Source organism: Dermochelys coriacea, chromosome 9 (assembly GCF_009764565.3).
Source record: "Dermochelys coriacea isolate rDerCor1 chromosome 9, rDerCor1.pri.v4, whole genome shotgun sequence".
Classification (NCBI taxonomy): domain Eukaryota; kingdom Metazoa; phylum Chordata; order Testudines; family Dermochelyidae; genus Dermochelys; species Dermochelys coriacea.
In genome coordinates this window covers 35,458,708-35,473,018 of record NC_050076.1, presented here as the reverse complement: position 1 = coordinate 35,473,018, position 14,311 = coordinate 35,458,708, and the positions used below count along the sequence as shown (strand labels likewise).

The 14,311-nt window shown below is 40.8% G+C and overlaps 1 protein-coding gene across 7 annotated transcripts in view; it reads right to left on the bottom strand.

Moving 5' to 3' along the window:
- COL4A4 (collagen type IV alpha 4 chain) overlaps positions 1-14,311 on the bottom strand; it is a 149,771-nt gene that overhangs the window by 76,244 nt on the left and 59,216 nt on the right. For 5 of the 7 annotated variants that reach the window (XM_038417514.2, XM_038417516.2, XM_038417517.2 and 2 more), the window contains exons 5-13: positions 14,134-14,178; positions 11,878-11,994; positions 8,720-8,788; positions 5,696-5,731; positions 3,936-3,998; positions 3,353-3,388; positions 3,127-3,168; positions 2,552-2,632; positions 555-608 (exon numbers count right to left, since the gene is read on the bottom strand). In XM_038417514.2, coding sequence (XP_038273442.2) covers positions 555-608; positions 2,552-2,632; positions 3,127-3,168; positions 3,353-3,388; positions 3,936-3,998; positions 5,696-5,731; positions 8,720-8,788; positions 11,878-11,994; positions 14,134-14,178 — 543 coding nt within the window. The remainder of the gene's footprint in view (positions 1-554; positions 609-2,551; positions 2,633-3,126; positions 3,169-3,352; positions 3,389-3,935; positions 3,999-5,695; positions 5,732-8,719; positions 8,789-11,877; positions 11,995-14,133; positions 14,179-14,311) is intronic. The other 2 variants (XM_043492126.1, XM_043492128.1) reach the window with 2 other exon arrangements.

Genomic DNA, 14,311 nt, shown 5'->3' with positions numbered 1-14,311 from the left:
ACCTCTAAAATCCCAGGCCATCTGCAAGGGATGAACCTGGAGTTTGCTGTTCCTTCTGCTTCCCTGCTTTCTAATTGAAAAAAAGACTGATGCCTGTGTGAGGCAACATTTAATAGTCAGCTGTAAAAGAGACTGTTGGTGGACAGATTTTTCCAGAAGATTTTGCAAAATTTATGCTTTCACATCAGTTTGTGTGATGATTAAATTTCACAGTATAATGTCATGTTATTTAACTAAGTCATTCACTCACTGAAAAGGTGTTTTTAGTAACATAAAAGGAAACTCTGCCAGCATCATTTAGGAAATCAGAGAAATGATCAAAACATAGAAATTTAGGGCTGAAAGGGACCTTGAGAGGTCATTTAGTCCATCCCCCTACCCTGAGGCAGGTCCAAGTAAACCTAGACCATCCCTGACAGGCGTTTGTCTAATCTGTTCTTTAAAACCTCCAATGACGGGGATTCTGCAACCTCCCTTGATAATCTATTACAATATTTAACTATCTTTATTGCTAGAAGGAAATGGAACAATGCATAACAAAATACGTTACTTACTTTGGGCCCATGTGATCCTTTGGGTCCTACCAACCCAGGCATTCCTTTTATACCCTAAATATAAATATGTACAATTTTTTCATCTTAGCATGCAAAATATATTTAAGTCTTGTATAACTCTGAAGTTTTGTTCTGCTCTGAAAAGTGTCAGTAAATATGGCACCTTGTTACTCATTTAGACTGTAACCTGTGCGTGTGTAGAGTCAAAAAAGCTTGTCATTGCAAAGCGAATTTTTGCCCTGAGTCAGAGTTGCACAGCTGTAACTGAGGCCAAAATTGCTGTGATGCCCAGCAGGAAAGATCCCAGTTTGACTCTCATTTCCCAGATTGAGTCTGCAGACCTGGAATGGACCCTTACAATATATGTTAATGGCCCCGTACAATGGGTGCTGCAGACTTGATTGGTCCCTTACAATATGTGCTAACTACTTATTCTAGGTATCAGAAGGTAGCTGTGTCAGTCTATATCCACAAAAACAACACGGAGTACAATCTCTTCCACCTGCACTTCACTGTGAGGCTGGGAGTTCCTTTCCCAAACCTGAAGAAGAGCTGTGTGTGGCTTGAAAGTTTGTCTCTCTCACCAACAGAAGTTGGTCCAATAAAAGATATTACCTCACTCACTTTGTCTCTGCTGAGCTGGCCGTTAGCAAAAATTATCTTTTCGTTTGTATATAATGTTAATTAGATCTGAGAATCACTGAGATTCCAATATAGGACTCCACAAAACAATTTTTACAATTGTTTTTTAGACCCGAGATGCATTTTAAATGCTTTAGGATCATCTACAGCAAAGGACAGTCCATGACTGTGTAGAATAAATTGCTAGGATTAATCTCAGAGGGGTTGCTGTGTTAATCTGGATCTGTAAAAGCGGCAAAGAGTCCTGTGGCACCTTATAGACTAACAGACATATTGGAGCATAAGCTTTTTGGGTGAATACCCACTCGTCATATGCATGTCATCCGACCAAGTAGGTATTCACCTACAAAAGCTTATGCTCTAATACATCTGTTAGTCTATAAAGTGCCACAGGACTCTTTGCTGCTAGGATTATTCTATCCATTTTGACTACCTGGGGTGCTAAAACTCTAGCCAAAGCACACCAGTCATAGACGAATTACTCTAATTACCATGATTTCATATTCAAAAATAGACACTGGACCACACTTATTTTTCGTAAGTAATACATCAAGGTTGGCTGCCTGACAGTTTGACCTGTCTTCAGCAGAGCCTGAAACTTGCTGAAAAAATCTAATTAATCTCTCCAATAAGACAAACTAAATACAAAGGTCTAAGGAAATGAATGAAACTGTGAGATGGGTAGGGAAAGGAATTCAGTGCCAGAGATAATAAGGTTATGTCTACGCTGGCAATTGAACGACAAAACTTTTATCTTTCAGAGGTGTTAAACCCCTCCTCGCCGAAAGACAAAAGTTTTGCCGCGACAAGCACTAGTGTGAACAGCGCATTGTCGGCAGGTGCGCTCTGATGCCAACAAAGCTGCTGCTGCTCATTAGGGTAGAAGTTTTTTGTCAGCAGGAGAGCCGCCAAACAGCGGCTACACTACATGACTTTTAGCGGCCTGGCTGAGGCGACACAGCCATGTCACTAAAACCTGTATAGTGTAGACATAGCCTCAGTCTTGACAGACTCTTAGTGAGTTTTTGCTAATGTGTGTAAATTCAGCCTGGCGCTCAGGCAGTTTGTCAATGGTGCAGAGTGGGGAAAAAGGACAAAGGAGAATGGTATTTCCTTTTACCCTCCTGCTATGGCACAGAGGCACCTCATGGAGGGAATAGGTAGGCTGCAGCAGTAACATGATGGCTGGCCTGGCCTTTGTCTGCCAGTACAATACATTTCTATTGATGATGGTGGTACATTATTCAATAAAATAAATGTCCTTTATATAAAATCTGTGCAAAAATGCATCATGGGATAGTACTTCCAGTAAACTGAGTACAGTAATGTTTAAAAATAAACTTTAATTTGCAAACCTTTTCTCCTTTAACCAGGAAAGAATCAGGAGGCCCAACCAACAATGGCTGTCCTGGAGATCCAGGAGGTCCAACATCACCCTGTGAAAGCCAGAGAAGCAATAAAAATGGACATCTGGTTCAACACACTGGCTCTGCAAGGCTCCAGAACATTGAAATCTACTACTTACAACACTAACATCTCTACTGTCATTGAACAGCTTCTGCTGATTTGTGGGTACAAAGAGCTCTGCAGAGGCCTCTCAACCATCCGGCACTCTTTCAATCAAAGGAAGGTAATGCTCCCTATATCCGTTACAGGAGTATATATGATACCGTACTATACCATGGTACTTTGAGTGCCAACGAAGTCAGTGGGACTTCAAGCAGGTGTCGCAGTCTGCCTACATGGATCTCTGTGCAGGATCAGGGCAGGGCTAGAGGGACTGTCTCATAAGTAAAACTATATGAACATCTGTAACTAACCATAGTAACTGTATACTAAGTAAAGCTATATGGACTATGTATTTTCCTAGGCATATATATATTTAATTCTACATCCAGGCCACCTTTAATACCACTAATTGTTTGCTTACCAGCTCCCCCTTTTGTCCATCCACTCCAGTACCTGGATTGCCCTAATGAAAAAAATCAAAACTAGCGACGGTGAGTAAAAATAATCACAAAAATGCTTGCAAAATAATTTAACACTTAAAGTTTTTAAAACTTTGCTAACAGAAATAGTCAAAGAATGCTTTAAATATGAGCATAAATATATATTTCACTGAAACTGTACCAACCTCATGGAAAGCAGACACTCACCTGTTCACCTTGCAAACCAGGAAGGCCCGCAGCTCCCTTTAAAAAAGAGAGTCAAACAACTTAATAATCTGATTTGAAAGCAAAGCTTTTCACTGAAAATGATTCAGAGCTGCAACTCTTTATTGGGAGCCCTGGAGGCAAAATTTCTCCCAGAACTCACCTGAGGTGCACAGGCTGTGCCTATTGCCTCACCTCACCATGGGATTGCACAATCCCTCCCTAGCTCCACTTGTCTACCATTAGTGGTGTGGAGCTCTGGCTCCATATCTTCCCTGTCTTCTTCAGGGCTTTGGTTGCAGGGAAGGAGTTGGGACAGAGCATTACCAGCACTTTTCTGTGCCCAAGGATTGGAATTCTGCGTGGACCTTACATGTGTGTGCATAAGCTTGTGGAAGGGTCCTTGTACTCTCATTCCCCCACTGCAGACCTGTGTAAGGGCCAGGCAGAATCAGGCCCTTTAATTAACTGTGTTACAGCAAATGTCTAGGCTTGAATTTACACTGGGGCTGAACTTTTTAGATGAGTGGACAAGCATTTATATATAATGTCAAAATGCAGTATTATAGAACAGTGCCAGTCTTACCTGCAAGCCTGGTTGACCTGGCAATCCATGTGGGCCCCTTGGTCCCCTAGCTCCCCTAGGTCCCTGAAAAAGAGGAGAAAAGATGTATTTGTTTGTGAAAAACACTAGCATCTTAATTTATTCCTCACACAGAATTGCTCAACATGTCATATAGTGGCTCCAAACTCTCATTAAGCTCCTAATTGCCTATATCATTTGGACTCCGTCTACAGCCCATTGGCACTATTCCAGTCATATACAACGGGCAGCCTCTTTATTCGCATTTGACTGATGTTATAGAACAATTCTTAAGTCATGTACTATAGATGCTATGTATATGGTTATTATATATACTATAACTATTAGAAAGTTATACTAGTAAGACTACTGTTGTTTGCAGTGGTCTTGTAGCCGTGTTGATCCCAAGATATCAGAAAGAAAAGGTGGGTGAGGTAATATCTTTTATTGGACCAACTTCTGTTGGTGAGAAAGACAATCTTTCAAGCTACACAGAGGTCTTCTTCAGGTCTGGGAAAGGTGGTAAGAGTGTCACAGCTAAATACAAGGTGGAACAGATTCACAAAATGATCGCTCCTTATCTGACCTCTCAATCCCCATCCTCAAAGGAAACTTGCATAACACTTTCAAAAGATGAGTTTGGGAGCTTAAATTCATAACTTTGCTAGACAGTAAAAAAAAAAAGTCTTAACAAAGACAATGGATTGATGGCTTATTACAACAATCTATATCTCAGTAACCCCTCTTTTTTGCCAAATGACTGCAGAAGTATTAACGGACCACTTCACATTTAATGATCTCTTACAAAATATATTTGTTTATGCTAAACAATCTGTTCCACCTCGTATTTAGCTGTGACACTCTGACTACCTTTCCCAGACCTGAAGAAGAGCTCTGTGTAGCTCGAAAGCTTGTCTCTCTCACCAACAAAAGTTGGTCCAATAAAAGGTATTACCTCATCCACTACACACTAGTCTCTCTAGTACATACTAGTCATGTATATAAATAATAGCATGTTGAAAAGAATTAAGCTCAGGTTACCAAAGCACTGGAGATGCTATGGCCCTTGGGATATAAAAAAAAGAGGGTCCCTGAGGTATAGGGAGGATGACTGCATAACAAAAAAATAGAAAATATTTCATTTGGGATTTTATTTTTATGGCCAAATTCCAAGGCGCTCGCTACACTCTGGGAAGACCCAGCAGCCCCACACAGTGAGGATCTGCCATCCGCTGCTTGCTTGTCACAGAGATTTCCTGTGGCTTGTGAATGTGATGGGGCATCAGTTGGTCAGTACCCTGCAAATCCACTGGACCAAAAGCATATGAAATGTGGGAAGCACGGGCAATGTCTGCTTCTGTTCCTCACTGCCAATGATGGTGAATCTGACCTGGCTATGTTGGCCTGCTCATCTCTTCTTGTGACTTTTGTCCTCTTGCACCTAGTATCGTGTGCTCCAACAGTGAAGCAACCTAGCACCCTCCAATCACATCAGCTTGAGCCTCACTCATGATAGAGTGTATCATCTTCTGCTTTTCCTACACTATCTTTAATCTCTCGTGTATGGGTGGTAATAGTGAAGGCAAATCAGGCTAATAGCTGTTGGTCTTTCTCTCTCCTACTATCATTCACTATTACGTTTTCAATGAGACCATTCATAAGTAAGGATTATGCACTCTTAATACATGGCAGTAATGTACTAATGCTAGAGTATGTTGTTCAAAACGAACAAGCATATATGTGAGCTGCAGAAAGATACTTACAGGTGTGCCAGGGGGGCCTGGTTCACCTCTTGCTCCCTGGAATGAAAAGTATTTTGCTAAATAAAGGATCACACTTTCACTTTACCATAGAATTATGAGCCAACACGTGATTTTTCATCATATAGAAATAATCATATAAATGACATCAAGCTTTGGGTTTAAAGAACTTGATATCACAACATTTAAATATATAATTTAACTACTGACATACATTTAAATATTTTGCAGAGAATTTTTCTAATAAATTTTATAATGTTATCTACACACTAAAGCTTTTAGTATTTTAAAGGAAGACTGGCTTCCTCAAGCCCAAATTTTCTTTTTGATCTCAAAGTTAAGACACAGTGATGAATAGTGACAACACAATAATTTCCAGGGCAACGGTCTAGTGTCATTAGTACAGGATTATAATGTCAGTACTGGATCAACCAAAAGGAATGAGGGAACATTAGGGGAGAAAGCCTTTATGAAAACACAAAAATGTCCAATAATAAAGAAAATACAGAAAAACAATAACTGACTTCAGATACAGATGCACCTATGAGTCTCTAAAACAAGGAACAGTTCATAGGAGAGCAGCTGAAGTCATGTAGTTGATTATACTTTTGTTGATTTGATTTTACTTTAAATCATAAAAATACTCCCAAACTGCATGCATGAAAAATGAATTAGTGCTAAAGCATAGGAGCTCCAGCACTTCGTTCAACAGTTTCACTGTACTGTATTCAAGTTAGCTAAATTTAAACATAGGGTTAAGTGAAGTTTTTATTATTAGTCTAACTCCAGATGAATTGAAGATTAAATGCAAAAGATAATGAGCCACAGCCTGCATTCTGGTGTACCGCTGTGTGAGAGAATGGAAGAGAGAAGGAAACATTCTTCCTTTCTTCAAGCATCAGGGCAACATCCCTCCAGAGTACAAAGGAGTGAGTCCACCAACAGATGTGCATGACTACCATAGTAGAGCACTCACTATGCATCCACTCTGCTCCACTGAATTCAATGGGAGTTTTGTCATGGTTGTAGGGCAGTGACTATTAGTTTATACATCTTGAAATATAAAGGTCTAGATCTTCAGCCCCCAGCTAAAACCTCTCCAATGCATCATCAAGGATCTACAACCTATCCTGAAGGACGACCCATCACTCTCACAGATCTTGGGAGACAGGCCAGTCCTTGCTTACAGACAGTCCCCCAATCTGAAGCAAATACTCACCAGCAACCACACACCACACAACAGAACCACTAACCCAGGAACCTATCCTTGCAACAAAGCCCGTTGCCAACTCTGTCCACATATTTATTCAGGGGACACCATCATAAAGCCTAATCACATCAGCCACACTATCAGAGGCTCATTCACCTGCACATCTACAATGTGATATATGCCATCATGTGCCAGCAATGCCCCTCTGCCATGTACATTGGTCAAAGTGGACAGTCTCTACGTGAAAGAATAAATGGACACAAATCAGACGTCAAAAATTGTAACATTCAAAAACCAGTCGGAGAACACTTCAATCTCTCCGGTCACTCGATTACAGACCTGAGGGTGGGAATCCTTCAACAAAAAAACTTCAAAAACAGACTCCAACGAGAGACTGCTGAATTGGAATTAATTTGCAAACTGGATACAATTAACTTAGGCTTGAATAGAGACTGGGAATGGATGGGTCATTACACAAAGTAAAACTATTTCCCCATGTTATTTCTCCCCCCACCCCACTGTTCCTCAGATGTTCTTGTTAACTGCTGGAAATAGCCTACCTTGCTTGTCACCATGAAAGGTTTTCCTCCTTTCCCCCCACCCCCTGCTGCTGGTGATGGCTCATCTTAAGTGATCACTCTCCTTACAATGTGTATGATAAAACCCATTGTTTCATGTTCTCTCTGTGTGTATATAAATCTCCCCACTGTATTTTCCACCAAATGCATCCGATGAAGTGAGCGGTAGCTCACGAAAGCTTATGCTCAAATAAATTTGTTAGTCTCTAAGGTGCCACAAGTACTCCTTTTCTTTTTGCGAATACAGACTAACACGGCTGCTACTCTGAATCCTGTCAACTGGTATAAATCAGCATAGCTCCTCTGATGTTAGTGGAACTATATTATTTATACCTGTTAAGGATATGCTCATAAATTTGTTTTTTCTTTCAAAGCATCATTAAAATTTTGCATTATCATGATGTGTCCAATCCCAGTACCTTACTGCTTTGCTTATGAGTATCCTACTGGTTTGCTGTTCCCCTTTCCCTGAACCTCCATCTGTCTCTCTCTCTCTCTGCTCTGTCTTTTAGATCCCAATCCTGCAAAGGCAGATAAAGTTACTTTGTGCATAAGTGTTTGCAGGATGGGAGCCACAGAGTATAACCTCTTTTGGGGCAGAGTCCACGCCTTCCTTTATGTTTGAAAAGGACCTAGTGCATTGTAGGTACACTGTAGAAACAATAATAATGATATCCCCAAGTGGATGTGGTGTGCAGGAAGCAGATGCATACTAAACCAAACCTGCAATCAGCAGTAAGCAGTAACTGGAAGCAATTAGGGAGCACAAAGGCATCTTACTGAGAGAAGCAGCTACAAAGCTTTCATCCATGTGTTATGTGAACTCACTATGTCGACTGTGTTACCCATCAGCCCCAAAATTCAACAAGTTTTTGGCTCTAGGTCCATATTGTCCTCTATTGTCCATGGCAACTTGAAGTTCTGAGTCCCGCAGCAACCCTAATTCCACTTCTTTTGTACATTTGTAGAATTTTCCATTACTGTATACAATGTTAATTTTAATGCCTGACTATATGTCCCTAGAGACTTGGGGGGCAATGTATAGCTGTTGTGGGAATTTCCTGACTTTAGGACAATTAATATCTCAATCTGTATACTGCAGTTAACATATTTGCATTTAATTTCTGTTTTAAAAAGAGATAAATTAGCTTTTATTAAACAATTTGAAGTTACTAGAATACTTACATTTGCTATACGTCTTCCTACATTTTATGATTATTTCCACAATAATATACTTACTGGAGCACCTCTAATGAAATCTGAAATATATGCAGAGTTTCCTTTTTCTCCTTTTTGCGCAAGAGCACCCTGAAAAATCAGCCAGTAATTAAAAATTATATTATGTTCTGTAATAACATTATGATCTGTCCTCTGATACTCTAAGTTACTGTACAATTTCAGTGATAACTTCTCAGTTTTGACGGCATTAATACTCTCTATACCTCCCAGCCATATTTAATTTCAATGAACACAGTGACTACCAGCATGTAAGTTCTTTACCTTTCCTAGAAATTCAAACCAGGGGTTTGGGGGGCTCAGGGCTGGGGCAGGGAATTGGGGTGTGGGGGGGTCATGGATCTGGGCTGGGCGTGCAGGCTCTGGGGTGCAGCTGGGGATGAGGAGTTTGGGTGCAGAAGGGGCTCCAGGTTTGTCGGGGGGGGACTCAGGGCTGGGAGGACAGGCTCTGGGGTGGGGCCCTAGATGAGCAGTTTGGGGTGCAGGAAGGGTTTCTGGATTTGGAGGGGGGCTCAGGGCTGAGGCAGGGGATTGAGGCGTGGACTTACCTCTGGCAGCTCCCGGTCAGCAGCGCAGCCGGAGTGCAGAGGCAGGCTTCTCATCTGTCCTGGCACTGCGGACTGCGTTGCGTGCCTGAAGCAGCCAGCAGCAGGTCCAGCTCCTAGACAGAGGCGCACAAGCAGCTCTGCGTGACTCTCGCTCGCAGACAATGCCCCTTCTGCCCTCACCTCTAATTGGCCGGGTGGTGCTTGCAGCAGGGGCAACATGTGGAACCCTGTCGCCCCCCCCTGCCTAGAAGCTGGACCCGCTGCTGGCCACTTCCGGGGTACAGAGCGGTATCGGAACAGCTAGGCACTAGCCTGCCTTAGCTGGGCAGCACCGCCGATGGAACTTTTAATGTCAAACAGAGGCTTTTCTGCAACTGTCACACTGAAAGCTATATTTACCTCTGCCTTATTTACACTTATGTCTCTAAACAAATTTTGAGTTTGATTTCTTTGTACAACTAAGTATTTTTATTAAATGAATCTTGTCACCTTTTCAGCTACTTAAGCTAGAATTTTATGTTGTCAACCCTTCCTTTAATTTTTCCAACCATTTATTTGTGATTTAAAGGGACAATAATAGGTATATATTTAATATAAGTGTAATTAACATGTATTTAATTTATATAGGAAATTATACAGGAAAATGATGTGAACAGGAAGTAGCAGGGAAATTAACAGTCCATTGTGATACTGGTAGTAGGTAATCAAGTTGGTATTTGGTGCAATAAATCAGTTAGTAAATTGGAGTCAAACTATATACAGAGCTTGATGTGGCATTATTATACTCAAGTAGATAATTAAGATATTTGCTCCAACTTTGTCACGTTTTCCTAGAAAGCCCAATTTTTTGGTGTTGGTATTTTAGTTCGGATCCAAGGTTGCGTGTCTGTTGTTTTATGTTCTTTTATATGCTGGGAGTGATAGGTCTGCAAAGGCTCAGATTTCCTTGAACCAGCTAGATTCAATTTAGTTCCATGTCTCACTTTTTCTTTTATTTCATCCCTCTACTTCTTGTAGGTGAGAGTCTAGTCTGTGAGCCAAAGTACAGTCAGAGATTTCCCAGCAGTTACCGTTACCATGTTCAACAGAAGTTATTCTATTGTTCTAAAAGATGTAGTGGGTTAGATTTTTATCAAATTGTGAGCTGATGGCATTTTGCAGCCTATTGAAACTGCACAACCAGAAATGTAGGGAGGGTTAATTATTGTATTTGGATCCTGTTTTATTCCTCTGCCTTATCCTTCGGCTTGTATATTGCTTGTTTTCTTAGGCCTGGATTCAGCAAGGAAGTACATGCCTAACTTTAAGCATCTGAATAGTTTCACTGGCTTCAATAGGACTGCTCACATGCTTAAAGTTAGGCACGTGCATTAGTAACTTGCTGAGTCAGGGCCTCAGGCTATTTGTGTAAGCAGTATTAGCCATGTCATGAGGCAGTCCTGGATTACAAACAACAAATAAGAATAAGGCCATAGCGTAATTTTCAGAAATGTCGCTAACAGCACAGTACTAACTTTGACACAGATTAATCAGTTCATTGCATCTTCCCTCAGATGATCTTTCTATTAAACTAAGGCTCAAATACAGCAAACAGTGTGACCTCTAATGTCTTTCAAGTAGTTTAATGCTTATACACGGTGATCAACCAAGTACCTTCGCTTAAATGCGTTAGACTTTAGCATAACATCCAGAACTGTTTACTGTTTAGTTTAGAAAATTTAGAGCAGCCCTTAATCTAATGACCTGGTAGCCATTCCATGGTTTTGCAAAAGGTCAAACACTGTGGGTCAGATCCTTGGCTGGCATAAATCAGCATAGTTCCATTGCAGTCACTGGAGCTATACCAGTTTCCACCAACTAAGGATCTGGTTCTGAGTTATTAATCTCCTTTAGCCAGTATTAAAATATTGGACCAATTTTAATTCAGACACACTTTCTGTTTTCAGAGGGAAAAGCTAACAATCTTAGAGGTAATTTTAAATATTTCAGTTTTATAAAATATACCTCGGGGCCTGACTGTGGCTGGCTATTACATGGGAGCACAAGGTGCTTGTGTATGTCTCAAGATATGTCTACACGGCATGCTTCTTTCAGCAGCATATGGAGTACATATCCATTCAGTCCCCCTACCATGGGTATAAACGGTAGTGTAGCCGGTGAGGCATAGCTTAGGCAAGTAGAGAAAAGGCACACTTGAAGGGTGTGGGTATATATGCAAGTATGTTTCCTACACAGCTCTCTATGCTATAACACCAGTGGCATGTAGCGTAGGGAACTTTCCCTGCATAAAGGCCAGACACAACTGCGTTCCCTGAGCTTGAAGAAGTTCTTGTGTGATCAAGTACTGCAGAACTTCAGTTTAAGGGTTAGCAAACTTAATTTCATCTTTAACCTAACAGCAGATCCTGCAAGGTGCTGAGCCCCCTCCACTTCGCTGAAGCTAACAGGAGTGGGAAGCCTAGTCAGCACCTCAAAAAAGGTGCAGTGTAGAAGATGGCTGAGTCAGGACATGAGTTCAGGTAGCCAGAGTCATAAGCCTAATGCCCCTTTAATTTTGAAAGGTGTTAACATGGAAAGAAAGTTTAAATAGATATAATAAAGCTCATAACTTACAAATGAACCTCTTGGTCCAATACACCCTGTCTCTCCTGGAAATCCGGGCTCTCCTCTTGAACCATTGCAGCCATCCAAGCCAGGTTTGCCCCTGGACCCTTCAATTCCAGGATATCCCTAGTGAGGGTTTAATTACATGTAAAGATGGCATGGTTATTTAGGTTCAGGTTTTGTCTAAACACCACAGTGACACTGGTAACCCAGAACTGGAGACAGAGGATCACCCACATATATCTCCCTTCGACACTCCTTACACTGGAAAAGCCTCCCATTGAGATATATGAGAATTTTCCTTACACCTAGCAATAGGCTCAAAGAGGCTGTAATCTGAAACTAGAGTTTTTGGTTTGATACTTCTTACATTCCCTTCTTTAATGCACAGTAGCTCTGCAGGGTGAGGCAGAGAATTAGGCTGGATGCTGCTCTCATTAGAATCAATAACAAAAGTTTTTCTTCACTGGAAGCAAAATCAAGCTCTCTGAGAGTAAATTCCTTCTGGAGGCAATAAAGAGCTATCACATTTGAGAAACATGCAAAGGTTTTATTCCTTGTGAATGACCTACACCAAGGTCATCCCAAACTAGCTAGGCCCTTTTTTACTGTTAGGGTGCAATTCAAGAAAATAGGGCACCACTTGAGTCAAGCATACTGTGAGCTCAGGAAAATCCACACACAAATTGTGGGATGAAGGAACTGATTTTCCAACCCCCAATGCACTGACCATTCACTATTATAGGGAATGGGAGAGTCGTGCACAGTGAGGTTGGTTGGGAATTTTCCATCAGAATAATTTTCCAACTGAAAATGCCTTTTGGGCAAAATTAAAAATTGTCAAATGAAAATGTCAGTTTTGCCAAAAAAGTGAGGTTTTCCATTGCAAAAACTGAAATGACTACTCCTTGGCTGCCAACCTGGAAGATTATTGTCTGGAAGAAGAACCTGCCAAGCGGAAAGCTGGCAAATAAAAAAAACCCCATTTTAGTGCTTCTGAAACAATAATTTTTAAAAAATCCCTTCCTGTGAAAAATTTTGCATCCTTGTCTTTTCGTCCTGATTCAGGATAATTTTTTTCCCAAACATGCAATTTTTCATGGAAAGGGATTTCTATTTTCCAGACAACTTTAGCAGACACAACCCTGTTGTCTTCTCTATGATAGATTTTGATCTTATGGAGCCATGTCTTTTACAACTCCTGTAGAAACAATCCCAACTACATGGACAGATATAGAGAGCAAACACAGAGCACAAATGGATCAGAGATCCCCTCCACAGGATTTCTGCTTCCTGGCCTACATGAACATCCAAAGTGCACTATTTATACTTTGGTTGATCCCTGTGTAGTCATAAAGGGCCTCCCAGGATTTAACTCTAATAGAAAATCATTTTCAAAATATTGATTGAATATAGCATCCTGTCCTTTCACCCTTTCATTTCCATTTATATATGGCAGCTTGTACACAAAGCTGTATTTCTGTCTACCTTAATACAGAGGTGTCCAGATCTATAGTTCCTATTCAGAAGATCTCCCATTGAATCATAGAATATCAGGGTTGGAAGGGACCTCAGGAGGTCACCTAGTCCAACCCCCTGCTCAAAGCAGGACCAATCCCCAATTTTTCCCCAGATCCCTAAATGGCCCCCTCCAGGATTGAACTCGCAACCCTGGGTTCAGCTGGCCAATGCTCAAACCACTGAGCTATCCCTCCCCTCCCCCAATTGGTTTCAATGGGATTTTTATTTGAGTAAGGACTGCTGCACAGCGCTCAAAATCTTTCAACAGAAAAAGAACTACTACTTTGGGATCCTTTTTGCTATTTTAAGAATATTCAGAAGCCGTGTGGTCTACTTTAGAGACTGGAGCCAGAAACTACTCGTTTTTAATCCTGGCATTGGCATTTCCATGATGCATGGATTTGGGCAAGTCTCAGTTAACCTCTCTATCTCCAATCCCCCCTCTGTAAAATGGGAATAATAATATTTACTTACCTCAAAGAGGTGTTAATGGATTTAATTAGTTAGTTTGTACTGTCTTTTGGAAAACACGTAAAGTGTGAAGTATTATTGATACTAAATGTCATAATGGTTTACTTTGTTTTTCACACATGTACAACATATGCAGCTCTCCAGGTGATATAGTAACGAAGGGTATAAAATGAACCATATCTGATTATTAAGGTAATCTGTTAAAATAGTTCCCTATTCCCTGGGTTGAGACGAATTGTCATCTTTAGAACACAATATTGGCAGCATACTTACAGGCGCACCATCTAAACCAGGAAATCCTGGGACTCCTGATGGGCCCTTAAAAAAAAAATCACTTTTACAATTTTTTTCTTTGAGAACACTTAAAAACTGAGGACAACATGAGGATGTGGTGCTGTAAAATTAGGTCAAAAACTATCAGGAAATAAAGTCACATTTGAATCATGAATTT